This window comes from Mesoplodon bidens (assembly GCF_964165515.1).
Source record: "Mesoplodon bidens genome assembly, chromosome: 15".
In the NCBI taxonomy this organism is placed as follows: domain Eukaryota; kingdom Metazoa; phylum Chordata; class Mammalia; order Artiodactyla; family Ziphiidae; genus Mesoplodon; species Mesoplodon bidens.
This window is the reverse complement of record NC_138171.1, coordinates 28,336,969-28,362,407: the sequence shown is the minus strand read 5'-3', so window position 1 is coordinate 28,362,407 and position 25,439 is coordinate 28,336,969. Positions and strand designations below refer to the sequence as shown.

Here is a 25,439-nt window from a genome sequence, read left to right as displayed (position 1 = left end):
TAGCAAGAATCATAAATAAGTGAAAACAAAAATGCTTTTCCTTGAGGTATTAAGATGGTGAATCATTGGAAAGATGGAAAGATATGCAGTCACAACCTAAAGTAAGTGTTTATTATACACCTTTCCCCTCTGTGTCTGTCTTCCACCCACTATCACAGGGGAAAAATAGGAAAAACAAGTGGGAAAAGTAAAGAAAACTGGACTCTGCCTAGCGTTTCCACTTCTAGCCCTGCAACTTTAGATAAGTTAACTCACTCTCTGGGCCTGGTTTCTTATCTGCTCCATGTGTGGGAAGTGGGGCTCAATGGGAAGGGGCTCCCTCCTTCTGAACGAGCCCTAACTATCTGATTTGTCATTCCTCTGCTCAAACCATCTGTCACTTCTTCCAGATCTCTGCTCAAATGTCACTGTCCCAGGGAGGCCTTCCTTGACCACCCAAAATAAAATAGTGATTCCCTCCTCCCTCACTTCCTCTGCCCTAGTTTTGCTGTATTTCACCACCAGATTGTATTTTTACTATTTGTAGTCTTTCATTATTACCCCCACTAGAATGTACACTCCATGAAGGAAGGGACTTTGTTTTGTCTCCTGCCATATCCCCAGTGCTTACAGTGGTGACTAACACATATCAGGTGCTCAATAAATGTTGACTAAGTGAATGAGAGAGCAGGCATGCATTGTGCCAGGCCCTAGTCTTCTATAAGAACACAAGGCCAGATGCTATCTTCATCTCTTAAGACTTTTAAGTCCTAAAGTCTCTGTCTACTTTTGGCAAGGCTGTACTTGGTACCCTCCACCCTAAACTGAATTTTCCAAGAGAAGTATTTGTAAAGTGACTTCACTGACTTCATATCATGACTCTGCAACACTGGCCTGATGAGAAATAGTTAATATTTATAATGTACATGAAAAAAATAATTATTTTAAATTAACTGTTACTTTTCAAAGTTAAATCTTTTTTGTAGCTCTGATTTGTGGTAAATCCATCACTCTATAACAATACATATAATTTTGCAACAAATGCCTATAAGTTTTTTTTACATTGGTAATATTTTTCCCTCATTCAATTAAACTGAATTCTCCTATCAGATGGCCATCATTATATTATGCTTTGTGGAAAAACATGACAGCAATCGTGGCAGAAATAGGAAATTGTAGTTGAAAAAGCCATGTGAAATAAGGCCTTCTGTCTAAAAACAAACAAACAAACAAAAAACTAATACTAAGTTAGCAAGTTAATTGCTGAAATGTTTTATCTGCCCTAAGACCCACCTAAATTATATAAGTGACTTATTTACACTTAAAGCAAAACCAAAGGAAGCCATGTAATTGTTGTTTGTTTATCAGGAGATAATTTCTGAGATCCTTATTTAAACAATATTTTTTGTTTGTCCTCAGGTTTTTTCCCTTGGTACTTAGAAGACTACATTTCCCAGAAATATCCACAAGGAACTTCACCCCACAAAAAGAGAGGGGACCTCTATCCACATTACTCCCATCTGGGATGGTGTTAAGAATCTCTCCTCAGCAACATAAAGCGTGTGATTGAGAAGAAGAGAACCAATGTTTAGTTACAACATAAATTGTAACAAGTGAGGATTTTAAGCATAAAACAAATTATTCTAAAGAAATTAGTAGTTTTTGTTTTGTACACATTGGGAAATACTTAAATTTGTTTAGTTTCAACAGCAATTTTGGTTCCAATTCTGGGTAAGCACATTCCTCCCACTGAATGCCGCAATAAACCTGAACAAAATGTATGTAGCAGCTACTTGAGGACTCTGAAAATACTAGCAGGAAATTGGGGAAGAAGGATAGAATCTGACATACCACTGACTAGTGAATTTACCAGTTTTTCTTCCTCTGGTATCCCCCAGCCTGGTCTGAAGGAAGCCCAAAACCTGGACTTGGGGAATCAACACAGAGAGAGTGCCCATGAATCTCCCTAGTTCTGACTTTAGGGTTAGGAAAGGAGACCCCTAATGCTCAGGGTGAGAGGGGGAAATAATTTTTCTTTTATTTTTTAACCTCTTCTCCATTATCTCATGCCGCAGCTCCCAGGGAATCCTGCAGTGGTGGCTGTGACATCAGGGACCCACAGATCCCTAAAACTCTGAGGGAGGAAAAACTTCTCCAATCAAGTATCTGTAGTCCTAAGAGAGTGTGAGCCTCTGCTGGTTTTTTGTTTTTATTTTTATTTATTTATTTTCTTTTGTCTCTTTCCATCCTCCTACCATTTGGCTCCAGATGCAGGTGCAATTGTGGGGAGAAGGCAGCAAAACAGAGCAGAGTAAATAAAGCTACAAGCTTCAGCTTTCTGGTGAACCCCAAAGAGGATAAACCAAATCATAATAATGATAATAATAGAAAAATAATGATTCCAGTTACTATTGAAGACTAAAAATAAAGAAAAAATCTTGCAAGCAATCAGAGAAAAATGATGTGTTAATTACATAGGAATAAAGATTTGAATAACTGTGAATTTCTCAACTGAAACCATGAAGGGCAGGAGAAAAATGGAACAAGAATTTTAAATTGCCAACAGAAAAGAGCAGTCAACCAGTATTCTACACCCAGCAAAAATATCTATCAGGAATAAAAGTAAAATAAAGACATTCTTAGATAAAGGTAAGTTAAGAAAATTCATTGTCAGCAGACCTGCTCTGAAAGAACTGTTAAAGGAAATTCTTCAGACAGAAGGGAAATTGTATTAGAAGGAAACTTAGAATATCAGGAAGGAAAGAAGGACAATAAAAATGGTAAATATTTGGGTAAACTTAATAGACTGTCCTCCTCTTGAATTCTTTAAAATATGTTTGACAGTTGAAAGCAAAAATCATAACACTGTCTGATGGGGTTTCAACGTAGGTAGATGTAATATATGACAATTTTGATTACAATATAAAGCAGGAAGTATGAAGGAACTTATATGGTACAAGGTTTCTACACTCCACTTGAAGTGGTAAAATACTGATTCTAAGTAGACTATGAAAAGTTAAGTATTTATTTTGTAATCCTTAAAGAAACCATTTTAAAATATCTATAACAAAAGATATAGTAAAAAACAACAGATAGGGGCTTCCCTGGTGGCGCAGTGGTTGAGAGTCCGCCTGCCAATGCAGGGGACACAGGTTCGTGCCCCGGTCCGGGAAGATCCCACATGCCGCGGAGCGGCTGGGCCCGTGAGCCATGGCCACTGAGCCTGTGCGTCCAGAGCCTGTGCTCTGCAATGGGAGAGGCCACAACAGTGAGACGCCCGCGTACCGCACCCCCCCCAAAAAGAAAGATAAAATAAATGGAATTCTAAAAAAAATGTTCAAATATTCCAAAAGAGGGCAAGAAAGGAGGAAACAGAGGAATGAAAAATAGAGGAAACAAACAGTAAACAAATAATAAAATGGTAGATCTAAATCCAAACATGTCAATATTTACATTAAATGTATAAACATCAATTAAACAGAGATTTTCAGGATGGATAAAAAATGACTTAATTAGATGCTTTCTACAAAAAACTCACTTTAAATATAATGATATAGGTAAGCTAAAAGTAAAAGATGGGGAAAGATATACCATAATATGAATTAAAGGAGAGCTGGAATGGCTTAATATGAGAAAAAGTAGACTTCAAAGCAAAGAAAATTACCAGAGATAAAGAGAATCATTATATAAAAATAAAAGGGTCACTTCACAAGGAAGACATAATAATTGTAAATAATTGTAGAAGAGCTTCAAAATACATGAAGCAAAACTTGTCAGAACTGAAAGAAGAAATAGATTCACAATTATAGTTGCAGACATGAACACTCCTTTCTCTGTAATCAATAGAACTAGTAGACAGAAAATAAGCCAGGATATAGAAGAACTGAATAGCGCTAACAAACAACTAGGTTCAATTGACATTTATAGAACATTCCACCTAACAACTGCAGAATATATTCAAGTGCCATCCATCAAGACAGACCCTACACTAGGTCATAAAACAAACCTTAATAAATTTAAAAGAATCAAAATCGTTTAACGTATGTTCTCTGACCATAATGAATTAGACTAGAAAATAATTGCAGAAAGGTAACAGGAAACTCTCCCTTGAAAATTAAGCAACATACTCCTAAATAATCCACAGGTCAAAGTGGAAGTCTCAAGGGAAATTAGAAAATATTTTGAACTGAACAAAAATGAAAATACAACATGTCAAAATTTGTGCAATGCAGCTAAAGCAGTGCTTGGAGGGAAATATATAGCATTAACTGTTTAAAGAAGGTCTCAAATCAATTAAGCTTCCACCTTAATAAAACTAAAAAATAAGAGCAAAATAAACTCAAAACAAGCTGCAGGAAGGAAGCAATAAATATCACGCCAGAAATCAATGAAATTGAAAAAGAAAAGCAAAGGAGAAAATCAGTGAAACCAAAAGCTGGTTCTTTGAAAAGACCAATAAAATTAATAAGCCTCTAATATGATTTAAAAGAAAAAAGAGAGAAGATACAAATTAACAATACATGAAATGAAAGAGGGGTTATTACTATGGACCCTGCAGATATTAAAAGGATAATTAGGGAACACTCTAAACAACTCTACACACATAATCACCAATTTTGATGAGATGGAACAATTCCTTGAAAACCACAAACTACTAAAACTCACCCAAAATGAAATAGATAACTGCATAGCCTTACAACTATTTTAAAAATTGAATTCATAGTTTAAAACATTCCAAAATATAAATCTCCAGATCCAGATGGTTTCATGGGTGAATTCTACCAAACACTTAAAGAAGAAATAGTACCAGCTCTACACAGTCTTTTCACAGAAAAATAAAATAGGAGGAAACACTTTCCAAGTTATTTTTATGAGGTCAGTACTTCCCTGATACCAAGATCAGAAAAAGGCAGTACAAGAAAAGACAAGTACAGACCAATATCCCTCATGAACACAGATGCAAAAATCCTAAACAAAATACTAGCAAATCTATGTGAAAAGATGATCAACATCATTAGTTATTAGGAAAATGCAAATCAAAGCCATGAGATATTACTTTATACTTACTAGGATAGCTATAATCAAAAAGGGGCAATAACAAGTGTTGGCAAAGATATAGAGAAATTGGAAATCTCATAAATTGTTGGTAGAAATTTAAAATGGCACAGGTACTTTGGAAAACAGCTTGACGATTCCTTAAAAAGTTAAACATAGAATTATCATATGACCCAGCAATTCCACCCCTACATATACATCCAGGAAAGATGAAAACATGTATACACAAAAAATTATAAACTAGTGTTCACAGCAACATTATTCATTATAGTTAAAAAATGGAAACAACTCATATGTCTACCAACAGATGAATGGATAAACAAAATGCATATCCATATAATGGAATATTAATTTGGCCATTAAAAGGAATGATGTACAGATACATTCTACAACATAAATGAGCATTATGCTAAGTGAAAAAAAGCCAGAAACAAAAAGCCATATATTATACGAGTGACAGAAAGTGGATTACTTGTTGCCAGGAGCTGTGGGGAAGGAGGGAGTGAAGAGTCGTTGCTTATGAGTATGGGGTTGCTATATGAATGATTAAAATGTTCTAAAATGAGATAATGGTATTGGTTGCATAATACTGTGAATATTTGAAAAACCATGAATTTAACACTTTATAAAAAGGGTTTTTTAATACTTTAAAACTTTTATCATATGTGAATTATATCTCAATAAAGCTGTTAAACTATATTAGCAAATTGAATCCAATGATACCTAAAAGAAATAATATACCATGACCAAGTAGAGTTTATCCTGGATATGTAAAGCTGGTTAAAAATTCAAAACTTGGTTGGTGGGCTTCCCTGGTGGTGCAGTGGTTAAGAATCCGCCTGCCAATGCAGGGGACACAGGTTCGAGCCCTGGCCCAGGAAGATCCCACATGCCGCGGAGCAACAAAGTCTACTCACCACAACTACTGAGACTGCGCTCTAGGGCCCAAGAGCAACAACTATTGAGCCTGCGTACCACAACTACTGAAGCCCGCACACCTAGAGCCTGTGCTCTGCAACATGAGAAGCCACGACAATGAGAAGTCTGTGCACTGCAACGAAGAGTAGCCACCACTTGCCACAGCTAGAGAAAGCCCACGCACAGCAACGAAGACCCAACACAGCCAAAAAAACAAACAAACAAAAAAACTTGGTTGCTGTAATATTTAATAGTCTAGAGAAAAACCTCAGGATCTAATTGTAAGGCCAACTGACCTGAGGCAGGGGAACGCAATCAGATTCACAGGTTGCATCAGACCGAAACTCTCCGGACCACCCAGTTCCAGAAACTGACCTGGAGACATTCCGGACCACCCAGTTCCAGGAACTGACCTGGGGGCTTCCACCCGGCCCAGCCTTCCCGCCTTTCGAGGGGTGGGACTAGCCATCCCAAGACTGATGTAACCGGCACCAGATATTGCCACGATACCCGAAGAGACCACCAAATAAGGAATACCCTGCGCCCTCCCAGATTTACCACACCCCTTTCCCTTCTTCCCCTATAAAATCTTGCCCAACCCTCGCCCGGGTGCGACTTCTCTGGCCCCTTTCTCTCGGACCAGTGAACCTCGCCCGGGAGCGCCCCCTAATAAAGCTCACTTGAACCTTTCCTCTGTTTCACCATTCCGTTTGTTAAGATCCGACCTTACACTAATCAATTCAGAAAAAGCATTTAACAAGTTTCAACATACACTCATTAAAAAATATATAAAACCGGACTCCCTCTTGCAAGAGCACTGGAATCACAACTAACTGCTGAACAATCATTGACAGGAAGACACTGGAACTCACCAACAAAGATGCCCCATATCCAAAGACAAAGGTGGAGCCACAGTGAGATGGTAGGAGGGGTGCAATCACAATAAAATCAATTCCCATAACTACTGGGTGGTTGACTCGCAAACTGGAGAACACATATACCACAGAAGTCCACCCACTGGAGTGAAGGTTCTGAGCCCCACATCAGGCTTCCCAACCTGGGGGTCCAGCAAAGGGAGGAGGAATTCCTAGAGGATCAGACTTTGAAGCCTAGCGGTATTTGCTTGCAGGACTTCGACAGGACTTGGGGAAACAGAGACTCCACTCTTGGAGGACACACACAAAGTAGTGTGCACATTGGGACCCAGGGGAAGGAGCAGTAACCCCATAGGAGGCCAAACCAAACCTACCTACTAGTGTTGGAGGGTCTTCTGCAGAGGCAGGGGGTGGCTGTGGCTCACCGTGGGGACAAGGAAACTGGCAGCAGAACTTCTGGGAAGTATTCCTTGGTGTGAGCCCTCCCAGAGTTCGCCATTAGCCCCAACAAAGAGCCCAGGTAGGCTTCAGTGTTGGGTCGCCTCAGGCCAAACAACCAACAGGGAGGGAACCCAGCCCCACCCACCAGCAGACAAGCGGATTAAAGTTTTACTGAGCACTGCCCAACAGGGCAACACCCAGCTCTACCCACAACCAGTCCATCCCATCAGAAAATCTGCACAAGCCTCTTAGATAGCCTCATCCACCAGAGGGCAGACAGTAGAAGCAAGAAGAACTATAATCTTGCAGCCTGTGGAACAAAAACCACATTCACAGAAAGATAGACAAGATGAAAAGGCAGAGGGTTATGTACCAGATGAAGGAACAAGATAAAACCCCACAAAAACAACTAAATGAAGTGGACATAGGCAGTCTTCCAGAAAAAGAATTCAGAATAATGATAGTGAAGATGATCCAGGACCTCGGAAAAAGAATGGAGGCAAACATCAAGAAGATGCAAGAAATGTTTAACAAAGACCTAGAAGAATAAAGAACAAACACATAGCAGAATTAAAGAACAAACAGACAGAGACGAACAATAGAATAACTGAAATGAAAAACCGACTAGAAGGAAGCAACAGCAGAATAACTGAGGCAGAAGAATGGATAAGTGACCTGGAAGACAGAATGGTGGAATTCACTGTCGTGGAACACAATAAAGAAAAAAGAATGAAAAGAAATGAAGACTGCCTTAGGGACCTCTGGGACAACGTTAAATGCAACAACATTCGCCTTATAGGGGTCCCAGAAGGAGAAGAGAGAGAGAAAGGACCTGAGAAAATATTTGAAGAGATTGTAGTTCAAAACTTCCCTAACATGGGAAAGGAAATAGCCACCTAAGTCCAGGAAGCTCAGAGAATCCCAGGCAGGATAAACCCAAGGGGAAACACACCAAGACATATAGTAATCAAATTAGCAAAGATTAAAGACAAAGAAAACTTACTGAAACCAGCAAGGGAAAAATGACAAATAACATACAAGAGAACTCGCATAAGGTTAACAGTTGATTTCTCAGCAGAAACTCTACGAGGCAGAAGGGATTGGCATGATAATACTTAAAGTGATGAAAGGGAAGAACCTACAACCAAAATTACTCTACCCAGCAAGGATCTCATTCAGATTCAACAGAGAAATCAAAAGCTTTACAGACAAGCAAAAGCTAAGAGAATTCAGCACCACCAAACCAGCTCTACAAAAAATGCTAAAGGAACTTCACTAAGCGGGAAACACAAGAGAAGAAAAGGACCTACAAAAACAAACCCCTAACAATTAAGAAAATTGTAATAGGAACATATATATCGATAATTACCTTAAACGTGAATAGATTAAATGCTCCAAGCAAAAGACACAGGCTCCCTGAATGGATACAAAAACAAGACCCATATATATGCTGTCTACAAGAGACCCATTTCAGACCTACATACACAAACACACTGAAAGTGAGGAGATGGAAAAAAATATTCCATGCAAATGGAAATCAAAAGAAAGCTGGAGTAGCAATACTCATATCAGATAAAATAGACTTTAAAATAAAGAATGTTACAAGAGACAAGGAAGGACACTACATATTGATCAAGGGATCAATCCAAGAAGAAGATAAAACAATTATAAATATATATGCACCCAACATAGGAGCACCTCAATACATAAGGCAACTGCTAACAGCTATAAAAGAGGAAATCAACGGTAACACAATAATAGTGGGGGACTTTAACACCTCACTTACATCAATGGACAGATCATCCAAACAGAAAATAAATAAGGAAACACAAGCTTTAAATGACACAATAGACCAGATAGATTTAATTGATATTTATAGGACATTCCATCCAAAACCAGCAGATTACACTTTCTTCTCAAGTGCACACGGAACATTCTCTAGGATAGATCACGTCGTGGGTCACAAATCAAGCCTCAGTAAATTTTAAAAAATTAAAATGATATCAAGCATCATTTCTGACCATAGGACTATGAGATTAGAAATCAATTACAGGGAAAAAAATGCAAAAACCGCACAAACACATGGAGGCTAAACACTACGTTACTAAATAACCAAGAGATCACTGAAAAAATCAAACAGGAAATAAAAAAATACCTACAGACACATGACAACAAAAACACAATGATCCAAAACCTATGGGATGCAGTAAAAGCAGTTCTAAGAGGGAAGTTTATAGCAATACAAGCCTACCTGAAGAAACAAGAAACATCTCAAATAAACAATCTAACTTTACACCTAAAGGAACTAGAGAAAGAAGAACAAACGAAACCCAAAGTTAGTAGGAGGAAGAAATCATAAATATCAGAGCAGAAATAAATGAAATAGAAACAAAGAAAACAGTAGCAAAGATCAATAAAACTAAAAGCTGGCTCTTTGAGAAGATAAACAAAATTGATCAAACATTAGCCAGACTCATCAAGACAAAGAGGGAGAGGACTCAAATCAATAAAATTAGAAATGAAAAGGGAGAAGTTACAACAGACACCACAGAAATACAAAACATCCTAAGAGACTACTACAAGAAACTCTATGCCAATAAAATGGACAACTTGAAAGAAATGGACAAGTTCTTAGAAAGGTATAACCTTCCAAGACGGAACCAGGAAGAAATAGAAAATGTGAACAGACCAACCAATCATAAGTAATGAAATTGAAACTGTGATTAAAAATCTTCCAACAAACAGAAGTCCAGCACCAAATGGCTTCACAGGTGAAATCTATCAAACATTTAGAGAAGAGCTAACACCCATCCTTCTCAAATTCTTCCAAAAAATTGCAGAGGAAGGAACACTCCCAAACTCGTTCTATGAGGCCACCATCACCTGATAGCAAAACCAGACAAAGATACTACAAAAAAACAAAATTACAGACCAATATTACTGATGAATATAGATGCAAAAATCCTTAACGAAATACTAGCACACAGAATCCAACAACACATTAAAAGGATCATACACCATGATCAAGTGGGATTTATCCCAAAGATGCAAGGATTCTTCAATATACGCAAATCAATCAATGTGATACACCATATTAACAAATTGAAGAATAAAAACCATATGATCATCTCAATAGATGCAGAAAAAGCTTTTGACAAAATTCAACACCAATTTATGATAAAAACTCTCCAGAAAGTGAGCATAGAGGGAACCTACCTCAACATAATAAAGGTCATATATGACAAACCCACAGCAAACATCATTCTCAATGGTGAAAAACTGAAAGCATTTCCTCTAAGATCAGGAACAAGACAAGGATGTCCTCTCTCGCCACTATTATTCAACATAGTTTTGGAAGTCCTAGCCACAGCAATCAGAGAAGAAAAAGTAATAAAAGGAATACAAATTGGAAAAGAAGAAGTAAAACTGTCACTGTTTGAAGATGACATGACACTACATAATGAATCCTAAAGATGCCACCAGAAAACTACTAGAGGTAATGAATGAATTTGGTAAAGGTGTAGTATACATAATTAATACACAGAAATCTCTTGCATTCCTATACACTAATAATGAAAAATCTGAAAGAGAAATTAAGGAAACACTCCCATTTACCACTGCAACAAAAAGAATAAACTACCTAGGAATAAAATTACCTAAAGAAACAAAAGACCTGTATGCAGAAAACTGTAAGACACTGATGAAAGAAATTAAAGATGATACCAACAGATGGAGAGATATACCATGTTCTTGGATTGGAAGAATCAATATTGTGAAAATGACTATAGTACCCAAAGCAATCTACAGATTCAATGCAATCCCTACCAAATTACCAATGGCATTTTTTTACTGAACTAGAACAAAAAATCTTAAAATTTGTATGGAGATACTAAAGACCCCAAGTAGCCAAAGCAGTCTTGAGAGAAAAAAACGGAGCTGGAGGAATCAGACTCCCTGACTTCAGACTATACTACAAAGCTACAGTAATCAAGACAATATGGTACTGGCACAAAAACAGAAATATAGATCAATGGAACAGGATAGAAAGCCCAGAGATAAACCCACGCACCAATGGTCAACTAATCTATGACAAAGGAAGCAAGGATATACAATGGAGAAAATACAGTCTCTTCAATAAGTGCTGCTGGGAAAACTGGACAGCTAATTGTAAAAGAATGAAATTAGAACACTCCCTAACACCATACACAAATATAAACTTTAAATAGATTAAAGACCTAAATGTAAGACCAGACACTATAAAACTCTTAGAGGAAAACATAGGAAGAACACTCTTTGACATAAATCACAGCAAGATCTTTTTTGATCCACCTGCTAGAGTAATGGAAATAAAAAAAATAAACAAATGGGACCTAATGAAACTTAAAAGCTTTTTCAAAGCAAAGGAAACTACAAAGAAGATGAAAAGACAACCCTCAGAATGGGAGAAAATATTTGCAAACGAATCAATGGACAAAGGATTAATCTCCAAAATATATAAACAGCTCATGCAGCTGAATATTAAAAAAAAACCAGCCCAATCCAAAAATGGGCAGAAGACCTAAATGGACATTTCTCCAAAGAAGACATACAGATGGTCAAGAAGAATATGAAAAGCTGCTCAACATCACTAATTATTAGAGAACTGAAAATCAAAACTACAATGAGGTATCACCTCATACCAGTTAGAATGGGCATCATTAGAAAATCTACAAACAACAAATGCTGGAGAGGGTGTGGAGAAAAGGGAACCTTCATACACTGTTGGTGGGAATGTAAATTGATAGAGCCACTATGGAGAACAGTATGGAGGTTCCTTAAAAACCTAAAAATAGAATTACCATATGACCCAGAAATCCCAATACTGGGCATATATCCAGAGAAAACCATAATTCGAAAAGACACATGCATCCCAATGTTCATTGCAGCACTATTTACAAAACCAGGTCATGGAAGCAACCTAAATGCCCATCAACAGATGAATGTATAAAAAGATGTGATACATATATACAATGGAATATTACTCAGCCATAAAAATGAATGAAATTGGGTCATTTGTAGAGACGTGGATGGATCTAGAGACTGTCATACAGAGTGAAGTAAGTGAGAAAGAGAAAAACAAATATCGTATATTAACGCATATATGTGGAACCTAGAAAACTGGTACAGATGAACCGGTTTGCAGGGCAGAAATAGAGACACAGATATAGAGAACAAATTTATGGACACCAAGGGGGGAAAGGGGTGGGGCGGGTGGTGGTGGTGGTGTGATGAATTGTGAGGTTGGGATTGACATATATACAGTAATATGTGTAAAATGGGTAAGTAATAAGAACTTGCTGTATAAAAAAGTAATAAAATTCTAAAATTAAAAAGAAAAAACTACAATGAGGTATCACCTCACACCAGTCAGAATGGCCACCATCAAAAAATCTACAAACAATAAATGCTGGAGAGGGTGTGGAGAAAAGGGAACCCTCTTGCACTCTTGCTGGGAATGAAAATTGATATGGCCACTGTGCAGAACAGTATGGAGGTTCCTTAAAAAACCAAAAATAGAACTACCATATGACCCAGCAATCCCACTACTGGGCATATACCCTGAGAAAACCATAATTCAAAAAGAGTCATGTACCACAATGTTCACTGCAGCTCTATTTACAATAGCCAGGACATGGAAGCAACCTAAGTGTCCATCAACAGATGAATGGATAAAGAAGATGTGGCACATATATACAATGGAATATTACTCAGCCATAAAAAGAAACGAAATTGAGTTGTTTGTAGTGAGGTGGATGGACCTAGAGTCTGTCATACAGAGTGAAGTAAGTCAGAAAGAGAAAAACAAATACCGTATGCTAACACATATATATGGAATCTAAGGGGAAAAAATTGGTTATGAAGATCCTAGGGGCAGGACAGGAATAAAGATGCAGACATAGAGAATGGACTTTAGGACATGGAGAGGGGGAAGTGTAAGCTGGGACGAAGTGAGAGAGTGGCATGGACACATATGCACTACCAAATGTAAAATAGATAGCTAGTGAGAAGCAGCAGTATAGCACAGGGAAATCAGCTGGGTGCTTTGTGACCACCTAGAGGGGTGGGATAGGGAGGGTGGGAGGGAGACACAAGAGGGAGGGGATATGGTGATATGTGTGTATGTATAGCTGATTCACTTTGTTATAAAGCAGAAACTAACACACCATTGTAAAGCAATTATATTCCAATAAAGATGGTAAAAAAATAAACCAACAAACCAACAAAAAAATCTACAAACAATAAATGCTGGAGAGGGTGTGAAGAAAAGGGAACCCTCATGCATTGTTGGTGGAAATGTAAATTGATAGAGCCACTATGGAGAACAGTATGGAGGTTCCTTAAAAAAGTAAAAATAGGGCTTCCCTGGTGGCGCAATGGTTGAGAGTCTGCCTGCTGATGCAGGGGACACAGGTTCGTGCCCCGGTCTGGGAGGATCCCACGTGCTGTGGAGCGGATGGGCCCGTGAGCCATGGCCGCTGGGCCTGCGCATCCGGAGCCTGTGCTCTGCGGCAGAAGAGGCCACAGCAGTGAGAGGCCCGCGTACCAAAAAAAAAAAAAAAAAGTAAAAATAGAAATACCATATGACCTAGCAATCCCTCTACTGGGCATATACCCAGAGAAAACCATAATTCAAAGACACATGTGCCCCAATGTTCATTGCAGCACTATTTACAATAGGCAGGACATGGAAAACAACCTAAATGTCCATCAACAGAGGAATGGATAAAGAAGATGGAATATTACTCAGCCATAAAAAGGAATGAAATTGGGTCATTTGTAGAGACATGGATGGATCTAGAGACTGTCATACAGAGTGAAGTTAGTCAGAAAGAGAAAAACAAGTATCGTATATTAACACAAATACGTGGAATCTGAAAAAATTGGTATAGACGACCTTATTTACAAAGCAGAAATACAGACACAGATGTAGAGAACAAACGTATGGATACCAAGGGGGAAGGGGGGGGTGGGATGAACTGGGAGATGGGGATTGACATATATACACTATTGATACTATGTATAAAATAGATGGCTAATGAGAACCTACTGTATAGCACAGAGAACTCTAGTCAGTGCTCTGTGGTGACCTAAATGAGAAGGAAATCCAAAAAAGAGGGGATATATGTATACGTATAGCTAATTCACTTTGCTGTACAGTAAAAACTAACACAGTATTGTAAAGCAATTATACTCCAATTATAAAAACAAAAACCATGCACTTATCATATGACCCAGGCCTAGATATTTACCTTAGAGAAGAAACTTATATTCACACAAAAACTATACACAGGTATATGTAGCATATTTATTTATAATTGTCAAAAGCTGGAAACTTTAATGTCCTTCAGGGGGTAGATGGATAAATAAACTGTGGTATATCCAGACAACAGAACACTACTCAGCAATACATAGGATTGAACCACTGATGCTTGCTACAATTTGTACTGAGCTCAAAGACACACCCAGTGAAAGAAGCCAGTCTCAAAAAGGTTACATACTATGTAATTCCATTTGTATGACATTCTTAAAAAGCTAAAACTATAGTCATGTAGAAGAGTACTTGCCAGGAGTTAGAATGGAGGAAGGGTGTGACTACTAAGGGATAGTACAACATAGTTTTTTTGTATTCTAGTTCTGGTGGTGGTTACAGGAATCTATACATGTAAAATTCATAGAACTGTGCACCAAAATTAAAAAGTCAATTTTTTCTGTGTGCTGATTAAAAATTTAAGGAAATTTTAAATGTAATTTTTAATTTAATTTTTAATGTCAAAAATGCTCAGTAAACACCACATAAAGAACATTTATTTTAGTGATCTTTACTTGAATTGTAGCTGCAGACAACATGCTGAATGAGTATCCATTAATTTTTTTAATGTTAAGAAGCAGTTTTGCTGATACATAAATAATGGTCATAATAATCATTAAATAGTATATAAATAGGTTGAATGATACATTATTAGACTAAAGCCACTCAGATAATTAAAAACCAAGGTGAATTTTATAACTCTTCAATTAAGATATTCGATTAAAAGCCGGGGCACATCAAATCAAGAATGATATGCATTAGAATCAAATAAATTATTGTCTGTGGGGAAATAAGAAAGTGTTAATTATTAATTAATTCCATAAAATTTAAGTAAATAATCCAATTTTTAAAAAATCCTTGAATGTTTCTTGAAGGCATATAGTAATTTAAAAATGTATTCTAAATGCAACATTCAAGTCAGGGAAATGGTAAATGATATGCATTCAAGTCAGCTAAGTTAAAATATTACTTAGCTATAATTAAGTATTTCGGCAAGCATATAGGTTTCCAATTCTAGCTATGGTTATTCTGAGCTTACAAAGAGGAAATAGGAGATCGACCTATCTATGAAATGGGTCAGACCTTCAGCTGCTTCCAGACAGCTTTGGCATTAAACTGAACAATCTATAAAGAAATTCCAATGGTGACATAAATCTGCATGTTCTGGATTTCCTTCACATTTTATAGAACATTGGTCCCACTGTAGCTATAATATCTGCATAGGGAGCACTCTGGCTCAGCTCAATAGCCCGCTGTTTTTTTAGGACAAGAAAACTATAAAATTTGGCTGCAGCTTGTTTTCGGTCATTATTTCTGCAGAGCTTCATCAGACTAAAGTACTGCATTCCCATCTTGTTGGATTCCTGGGGAAACAATTATAAAAGAAGAAAGGAAAGGGAAACAAGATGATTAGAAATAAAGCAGGCTGTGGATGCATAATGAACAACAAAATATTGATATTTTTGATAAGTGACTGTGAAATTCTTAAATGGAGAAATGCAAATGACTCATTAGGAAACATAAAAAACATCATAGGTCATTGAGCACAGCTTGGTTCATTGAGAAAATACATGCAAAAGAACTCTAAAGTGTTCACAAATTTCTAATGTGTTATACAAATGTTAGGTCTTTTAAAAAATTGATGTTAACATAAATGGCTCCTGGAGAAAGTGCAAATTAATTTAGACTTGCAGGCAGAAAAAAGTCCACAGGACCTTGGGAATCTTCAAAATCAATGAAAATTATCAGCCTATCAGGCTTGTTTTCTTTAAAGGTACTGCAGGATGGGGGTGACTAAACAACTCTAGTGGTAAATGTAATGGCAGGGGAATATGACTAAATACATCTCTCAGTTTCTTTGCACAGATTAAAAAGATGTTGGATTCACTCTAGGACACCTGTGAATCTACTAGAAAAAACTGAGGTACAATAACGTATTTAATTAGACTATGTACTTGGAATCAGATTTCTAGAACAGGAGTATTGTTTTTTAGTTAGAAATACTGTGGTGAATACTGGTCAGTATCCCTGTGAGTACTGTATTCATTTGATAGCTGTGAAGCATTTTTTAAAAAAATAACATATACAAGGGTTTTTTTGTTTTGTTTTGTTTTGTTTTTTTGCCAGTCCATAACATTTAACAAATTAATAAGTTAAATAATTTATCATACTTTATCTCAACCAAAGGAGCAGCCCAGTGTCAGCAACCTTTCAGAGATGGCATGCCAAGCCTTCATGTATCCCCCCCTCTTGAGGAGACAAAATGTGGACCGGGTGGCTTTTTCCCCAGGGAGAGAGCAGGGACAGCCTTCTCAATTCCAAGAATCCTTTTGAAAAACATCCTGAGAGGATTATTCTGTTTCCTCCAGAAACTCCTCTAAAATGAAGGTAAAGGAATAAAGGAAGGAGAGAAATACAAAGTGGAAGACTATCAGACTTAGAGAAAGCCGAACCCTACATGCCAGCAGAGAGGAAAGCCAGCAAAAAGCAAGCCAACTTGAGATACAGAAATTTGACCCTGTTTGAGGAAAGTCTTTTAGGAACTTATTTGGAGAAAAAGGATTTTTGAGGAATGCACTAACCATTCTGCCTCTAGACTGAGTTTCTTGCTGGCTGTTCTAATCTATAGATCCCAGACTTGAACTGCAACATCCAATTGGATTTTCAGCCTCCAGCTAGCCCTGCTCACTTCTGACTGGCCAGACCCTACAATCTGAATTGGCTTGAGCCAATTCCTTAATCTATCTTGTTGCTACTGCTTCTCATGACTAATAGGGGTTTTGTACAATTCAGTGGTTTTTGTATACTGACCCAAAAAACTACTTAGTTTGTCTAAAGTCTGAAGTCAAGGGGAGATTCTCTCAGCAAGCAAGGACCTCTCAGTTCAGTCCTGAATGGGCTTTTCCTCTAACTGCAACCCAAAGCTTTACATCTGTCTTCCTGTCCCTATAGAGTTTACTTGTGCCACTAATTGTGTAAATGTATATAGACAGAATGTTACTACCCCCAGATTCTCTAATTATTTAATATATTCTACAATGTCTAATATATCACATCCTTAAGGCCATCCGTCCGTTTATCTTTACATTTCAAAAATCTGGACATAAGGCCAGCATGTACTTCTGCTCAGTATTTAATGGTGAAATTTAAGTACAATAAAACATGAAAACTGTAAAAAAAAAAAAAAAAAAAAAAGCATTTCCAGCAGTGACAGCCTCCCCGTGAGTACGTGCCTCTTGCAAAGGATCTCCTTCATCCCTCTCCAAAAGAGAAGAGGAAACATGAGAAGAAGCACCTGGTCCAGAGCCCCAATTCCTACTCCATGGTTATGAAATACCCAGGATGCCATAAAATCACTACCATCTCTAACCATGCACAAACAGTAGTTTTGTGTGTTGGTTGCTCCTTGTTCTTGCCAACCTACAGGAATAAGAGCAAGGCTTACAGAAGGATGCTCCTTCAGACAGAAGCAGCACTAAAAGCATCCTGAATCAAGATGAGAGGGATACCATCCCTATAAACACACTTGAATAAAACAGAAAACAAAACCCCAAAGTGAAGCAAAACCTAGGAAAAGCTCAGGAATTGTAGGTAGCAGTATGTCATAAGCTGGAAATGAGTGGTGAAGCTAAAAACATGAGAGTCCCTTAAAAGGCTACTTGGGAACAGTTAGATCCTCAGGTCTACTCCAGCACCTCACAGAACCTGAAGACCAGACCACTACTCCCATACCTAGCAGGAAGCAGGAAGTTGTCTTTCTGGAGATATCAACCAGTGAGGCTCTAGACTTGGAATAACAGGCACTGTGAATGGTGGAGGGGAAGTGTTACAGACTGGGGGAATAGGGGAAATTCTAATGTCTAAACAGTGAGACTGCAGCCTCTCCCTTACTCCCTTTGGTTCCTGAACCATGGTATATCTCCTAGGCAGTAGATCTGAAGATTAAGCTGGGAAAGTGAACATTCCAAGGAAAAAAATCCTATAGATAATGACATTTGTGTGTGTGTGTATTGGGGGGGCACCACCCAATTATCTCACTATAAAGACCACAAGTCTACAAGCCCCATCCATGTTTATCTAACCTCCAATCAGCTTTTTGGTGTCTCACTCTTTAAAAAAAAAAAAAGAGATCTAACAGACATTTGGATAAAATTTCTAACATTCTAGAGCAGAAAAGAATGCATTCAAGAGAATCACTAAGGAAGCAGACAATACACAATACAGGCAACTGAAGAAAACTATAGCCCCTGAAAATTAAGAGAAGATACTGCATCCACAAAAAATGATTAGGATGATATTGAGAGAAAGCATCAGTGGTTGTTTGGGGATGGGGGAGGGGGACAAGTGGGAGAGATGAGACAAGGGATTATCAAGAGACACAAGGAAACTTCTGGAGGCTGTAGATATGTTCACTGTCTTGATTTTGGTGATAGTTTCACAGCTATATACATACATCAAAATTTATCTAACTGTATATCTTAAATAGGTACAGTTTATAGTTGTGTTAATCATACCTCAATAAAGCTGTTAAAATAAATAAATAAAAAGATTAGGATGCTATAAAATAAAAGAATAATTAATAACTAAGAAAAAAGTCTTGGAAAACAAACAAACAAAAAGCAATAAAGATGAAGTTGAAGAAATCTCTTAGAGAGCAGAAAAATAAAAAGACAAAATTAACACAGGGGGTAAAAGATTTTTTAAAAAGTAAAGGTGCGGGCTTCCCTGGTGGCGCAGTGGTTGAGAGTCTGCCTGCCGATGCAGGGGACATGGGTTCGTGCTCCGGTCTGGGAAGATCCCACATGCCGTGGAGCAGCTAGGCCCGTGAGCCATAGCCTCTGAGCCTGCACGTCCGGAGCCTGTGCTCCGCAACAGGAGAAGCCGCAACAGTGAGAGGCCCGCGTACCGCAGAAAAAAAAAAACCCCAGAAGATCCAACATCTGACCCATAGGTAGTGCAGAAAAAGAGACTAGATTAACAAGGAGGAAATCCAAGAAATACAAAACAATTTCCAATGCAAGAACATGAACTCTCAGAATAAAGAATCTATTACATGTTTAGCACAATAAATGAAAAAGACCCATACCAGAGCACATCATCATGAAATTTCAGGCCACTGGGGATAAAGAAAAGATCTAAAAGCTTCCAGAGAGAAAATAAAGGTCACCTACAAAAGACCACCAACCAAGCAGCATCTGACTTTTCAATAACAACACAGATGCCTAGAAATGTTACAAAGCCTTCAAGATCTGAGAGGTATTATTTTCAAACTATGTTCAGATACATCCAATAAAGTTAAAGGTAAAATAAAGACATTTTCAGACTTGTATGTAGGGTCTCTATCTCTTATGAACTCTTTTTAAAAAAATTAATTAATTAATTAATTAATTAATTAAATTTTTATTTATGGCTGTGTTGGGTCTTCATTGCTGCGCGTGGGCTTTCTCTAGTTGAGGTGAGCGGGGGCTACTCTTTGTTGTGGTGCGCGGGCTTCTCACTGTGGTGGCTTCTCTTGTTGCAGAGCATGGGCACTAGGCGCGCAGGCTTCAGTAGTTGTGGCACGCAGGCTTAGTAGTTGCGGCGCATGGACTTCCTTGCTCCATGGCATGTGGGATCTTCCTGGACCAGGGCTCGAACCTGTGTCCCCTGAATTGGCAGGCGGATTCTTAACCACTGCGCCACCAGGGAAGCCCTCTTTTTTTAAAAATTAAATTAAATTAATTTATTTTTTATACAGCAGGTTCTTGTTATCTATTTTATACATATTAGTGTATACATGTCAATCCCAATCTCCCAATTCATACCACCACCCGCCCCCCGCCCCCCCACCACTTTCCCCCTTGGTGTCCATCTTTGTTCTCTACATCTGTGTCTCTATTTCTGCCCTGCAAACTGGTTCATCTGTACCAGTTTTCTAGGTTCCACATATATGTGTTAATATACGATATTTGTTTTTCTCTTTCTCACTTACTTCACTCTGTATGACAGTCTCTAGGTCCATCCACGTCTGTACAAATGACCAAATTTCGTTCCTTTTTATGGCTGAGTAATATTCCATGGTATATATGTACCACATCTTCCTTATCCATTCGTCTGTCAATGGGTATTTAGGTTGCTTCTATGATCTGGCTATTGTAAATAGTGCTGCAGTGAACATTGGGATGCATGTGTCTTTTCGAATTATGGTTTTCTCTGGATATATGCCCAGTATTGGGATTTCTGGGTCACATGGTATTTCTATTTTTAGTTTTTTAAGGAACCTCCATACTGTTCTCCATAGTGGCTCTATCAATTTACATTCCCACCCACAGTGCATAAGGGTTCCCTTTCCTCCACACCCTCTCCAGCATTTGTTGTTTGTAAATTTTCTGATGATGCCCATTCTAACCAGTGTGAGGTGATACCTCATTGTAGTTTTGATATGCATTTCTCTAATAATTAGTGATGTTGAGCAGCTTTTCATGTGTTTCTTGGCCATCTGTATGTCTTTGGAGAAATGTCTACTTAGGTCTTCTGCCTATTTTTGGATTGGTTTGTTTGTTTTTTTAATATTGAGCTGCAGGGGCTGTTTATATATCTTGGAAATTAATCCTTTGTCCATTGATTCATTTGCAAATATTTTCTCCCATTCGGAAGGTTGCCTTTTCGTCTTATTTATAGTTTCCTTTGCTGTGCAAAAGCTTTGAAGTTTCATTAGGTACCATTTGTTTATTTTTGTTTTTATTTCCATTACTCTAGGAGGTGGGTCAAAAAAGATCTTGCTGTGATTTATGTCAAAGAGTGTTCTTCCTATGTTTTCCTCTAAGAGTTTTATAGCGTCCGGTCTTACATTTAAGTCTTTAATCCATTTGGAGTTTATTCTTTTTTTTTTTTTTGTGGTATGTGGGCCTCTCACTGTTGTGGCCTCTCCCGTTGCGGAGCACAGGCTCCGGACGCACAGGCCCAGTGGCCATGGCTCACGGGCCCAGCCGCTCCGCGGCATGTGGGATCTTCCCAGACAGGGGCACGAACCCATTTCCCCTGCATCGGCAGGCGGACTCTCAACCACTGCGCCACCAGGGAAGCCCTGGAGTTTATTCTTGTATATGGTGTTAGGGAGTGTTCTGATCTCATTCTTCTACATGTAGCTGTCCAGTTTTCCCAGCAGCACTTATTGAAGAGACTGTCTTTTCTCCACTGTATATCCTTGCCTCCTTTGTCATAGATTAGTTGACCTCCTATGCACTCTTTGTCTCAGGAAATTATGAGAGGATGTTAACCACCAAAAAAATTCAAGATAAAGATCAAAGCACCAAAAATAGAGGAACTAACATAGGAAAGAGACAAAGGAATTCTCATGTTATGGTAAAGGAATGTCCCAAGACAAAAACTGTGGAGCAGACCTAGAGAGCAACTCGTCTAGATTAGAACAAGAGGAGGATGAGCTCTGGGAAGGATATTTTCAAGAAAAAAAAAAGGAACTGATGAATCAATTGATGTATTTGACCATACTAAAAGGGGTTTTATTTTATTGTCAGAGAGTTTTGGAAAAGAATTAAGGATGGGTATATCGATACTAAGCAAATGGGAAAAATGAGGTAAAGATTAACGCCAAAATAAAAAACCCATAAAGTTGACAAGAAATGTAATTATGCTTATGAAGCCTCAATTTAAACTAATTTTTACATAGTGGTGGCAACTGATGGTTGTCCCTTAATATCCATTCTCTTCTTCCTCCATAGTAATAGAATTATTAGCTGGTCCCATGGTTGCCAGTTAAGGACTATATTTCCCAGTTAGATGTGGCAAGGTGATTAAGTGCTGGTCAGTTAAATGTGAAAAGTGATACATACAATTTCTGGGATGTACCCTTAAAGGAAACTTTGCTGCTGATTGGAATGCAGACATGGTGAATAGTTAGCCATTTTGGATCCCAAGAATAAAGAAAATGAGATAAAGGGAACCTGGGCCTCTGACAACTTTGTGAACATAGCTGCCATACCAGATAGTACTCTACCTGACAGAGAAATAAACTTCTATCTTTTAAAGCCACTGACATTTTGGCTCTGTGTCACAATCAAACCTGCATCATGACTATTCTAATTACAACATTGTAAGCATTGAATACTGTGCTGAAAATAGACTGGGGTTGCGGAGATATAACTAAGCTAAATTTTCATTTTCTTCTAAAAGAAGTCAACAGATAAAATATAAAGCTGAAATATTAGGAAAGAGCAGTAAGAACATGTAATTAGAAACATAGATATAAATACTAAAAGAAACACTTTATATAGTTTCCTCTGGTAAGCAGAAGTTAGGAATAAGGAGGGGTGGGACAAAAGACTTGTGTGTTTCCCTTTCGGCCTTAAGCATAGTACTACTGAACTTTCAAAATTATATACATGTATTATTTTGATAAAAATATAAGTTAAATTTTAAAATTATCTGTTTTATTCTTTTTTTTGTTGCAGTACGTGGGCCTCTCACTGTTGTGGCCTCTCCCGTTGTGGAGCACAGGCTCCGGACGCGCAGGCTCAGTGGCCATGGCTCACGGGCCCAGCCGCTCCGTGGCATGTGGGACCTTCCCGGACCAGGGCTCAAACCCATGTCCCCTGCATCGGCAGGCGGACTCTCAACCACTGCGCCACCAGGGAAGCCCTGTTTCATTCTTAAACTGTTATAAATTTAGTTTCACATTGAGAATTAGTTGACAGATTACTAAACACAAGAATGGGACATAGAATAGATGTCTAGGGACGTGAAAATAGGTAAGAATTGATTAGAACATGTAGGCACTAAAAACAAACTCACATTTAGCCTCGGGTATATAGCTTAAAAATCATTTCACTCTAGTGTAATTTGGCCTCAACGAAAACACAATGAAAATTGTTTTATTTTTATTAATATTTAGAAGGTTGAATTCAACATTTTACTTATTTTTAAAAATAAAAATAGGGTTGACAAACCCTACTAAGTCTTACCCGCAAGCTATGTAACATCTGAAGTATTCTTCGATTCCATCTCTCCACCTCAATATTTTGTTCACTCCCCAATGACTCCTGTTTGAATAATTGATATAATATTTCATTTAACCAGATTTTACTGAATGTTTACTATTTGCCAACCATAGTGTTAGCTGCCGCAAGAAACACAACTGTAACACTGGGTCCTGCCAAATAAGGAGCTTATAGTCTGATAATTGAGAGAATAAGACTAACATACAAATATAGCTCAGTCTTTACAGGATTATATCTATACTCCCAGGCTATCTTCTGACAAGGGGTTCCAGAGTTGGAGATTCTGCCATCTCTATTGGTGATGCATCCCAGGCATTGTGCACTTACTTTTAAAAGTAAAGATGACCACTTTTTGGCTAGGACTGTCCCAGCTCTGGTCAATCTGAACTCAGATGACAGGAGTAAACAAAAAGCTATAGAAGAACTACCTTGTAAAGGCCTTTATATGAATTTATCTGGTGATATAAAAGCTGTAGCAATACCTGATGTTTAGTATGTACAATTGGGTTAGGAATCTTACGAATTTCAAGGATGCCTTGTCCGAAAAAGATCAACCCACGGCCTTTCATGTTATTTGAATAGATTCAATCTTTTCAGTTTTTAGCCACTTTCAGAAACACCTTAATATTTTAAAATTGTAGAGTTGAAATCCCTTCATAGGAACTCATTCTAAGCCCTTACCAACTAACACCTTATAAGTTGAGAACAGAACTGGGCATAGGAAAGGTGCTGATGAGTCTGATAAAAAAGCAAGCCTACAGGGCTTCCCTGGTGGCGCAGTGGTTGAGAGTCTGCCTGCTGATGCAGGGGACACGGGTTCGTTCCCTGGTCTGGGAAGATCCCACTTGCCGCAGAATGGCTGGGCCCGTGAGCCATGGCCACTGAGCCTGCGTGTCCGGAGCCTGTGCTCCACAACGGAAGAGTCCACAACAGGGAGAGGCCCGCGTTAACGCAAAAAAAAAAAAAAGCAAGCCTATAGAGGGTTGGGGGAGGCAAGTGGCACAGATCTGACCTACTTTATAATTTTCCCAATGCTATCTCTGACCATGAAACCTAACAGCTTCTGTGTCACCCTTATCACAGCTCCACTGTTTGTCAAGCTTTCGTGTATACCTCTGGAGCCCAGACACTTCTTACAATTGCATTCAATTTCATGAACTCCGAGATGATTTCAGAGAGCTTCAGAATATCCTGTATGATATTTTAAATCTTTTGAGGCTAAGGGGACTGCCAAGTCCCCATTCTTGCCAGCTGTACTGGCTTCCTGGTTTTGCCTATACAGCATCCTTTCTTACATTCCAAAGATAGTGATCTGAAAACATGGTCAATTTTATTCTGAAGAGTTTTCTAAATTCCTCCAGGTAAAATTTATGTTTATTCCTTTCTGGTTTATTCTGGGATAAACTAGTTCACCCAATTACTAACGTTTATTTTATTGTTAAATACACAAATATATTTTTCAAATGTAAAAAGCAATGGCCCAACTCTTTGTTAAAGATCCATGAGACTGCAGCTTCACCTATATTGCACAACTAAACCAATCAGGAAAAGGCTCAGAAAAAAATAGCCTGTGCATTTTGCTGAAGCCTTGATCTATCCACTTGATCTATCTGGACACCCTACAGCTGAGTCCATTGTGTGGAAAGCCCCGTGGATTATTAAAACAGCTGAATTGTGCTGTGTTGTGGTTTTCTTGACCATGTATGAAAATAACCTGTGTCTAGAAGCAAAGAGAAAGGTGAAAGTGACTCAGCTCTCTTCTGGCTCAGCTGTTTGGGTGTTTCAGGTAAAAATTTCATGTATTTTTTCTGTCCTAGATTATCCGGA

General features: G+C 38.2%; 1 protein-coding gene and 1 pseudogene across 4 annotated transcripts in view; one reads left to right on the top strand and one right to left on the bottom strand.

Annotated features, from left to right (window-relative positions):
* Positions 1-15,791: 15,791 nt before the first annotated feature.
* RAD21L1 (RAD21 cohesin complex component like 1) overlaps positions 15,792-25,439 on the bottom strand; it is a gene marked incomplete at both ends in the record, with an annotated part of 29,409 nt that continues 19,761 nt past the window's right edge. For all 3 annotated transcript variants that reach the window (XM_081255614.1, XM_081255615.1, XM_081255616.1), the window contains 2 exons: positions 15,792-15,980; positions 23,577-23,654. In XM_081255614.1, the coding sequence (XP_081111740.1) occupies positions 15,792-15,980; positions 23,577-23,654 (267 nt within the window). The remainder of the gene's footprint in view (positions 15,981-23,576; positions 23,655-25,439) is intronic.
* LOC308628560 (small ribosomal subunit protein eS27-like) lies at positions 17,939-18,116 on the top strand (annotated as a pseudogene). The gene has a single exon. The product of its transcript is annotated as a small ribosomal subunit protein eS27-like (transcript).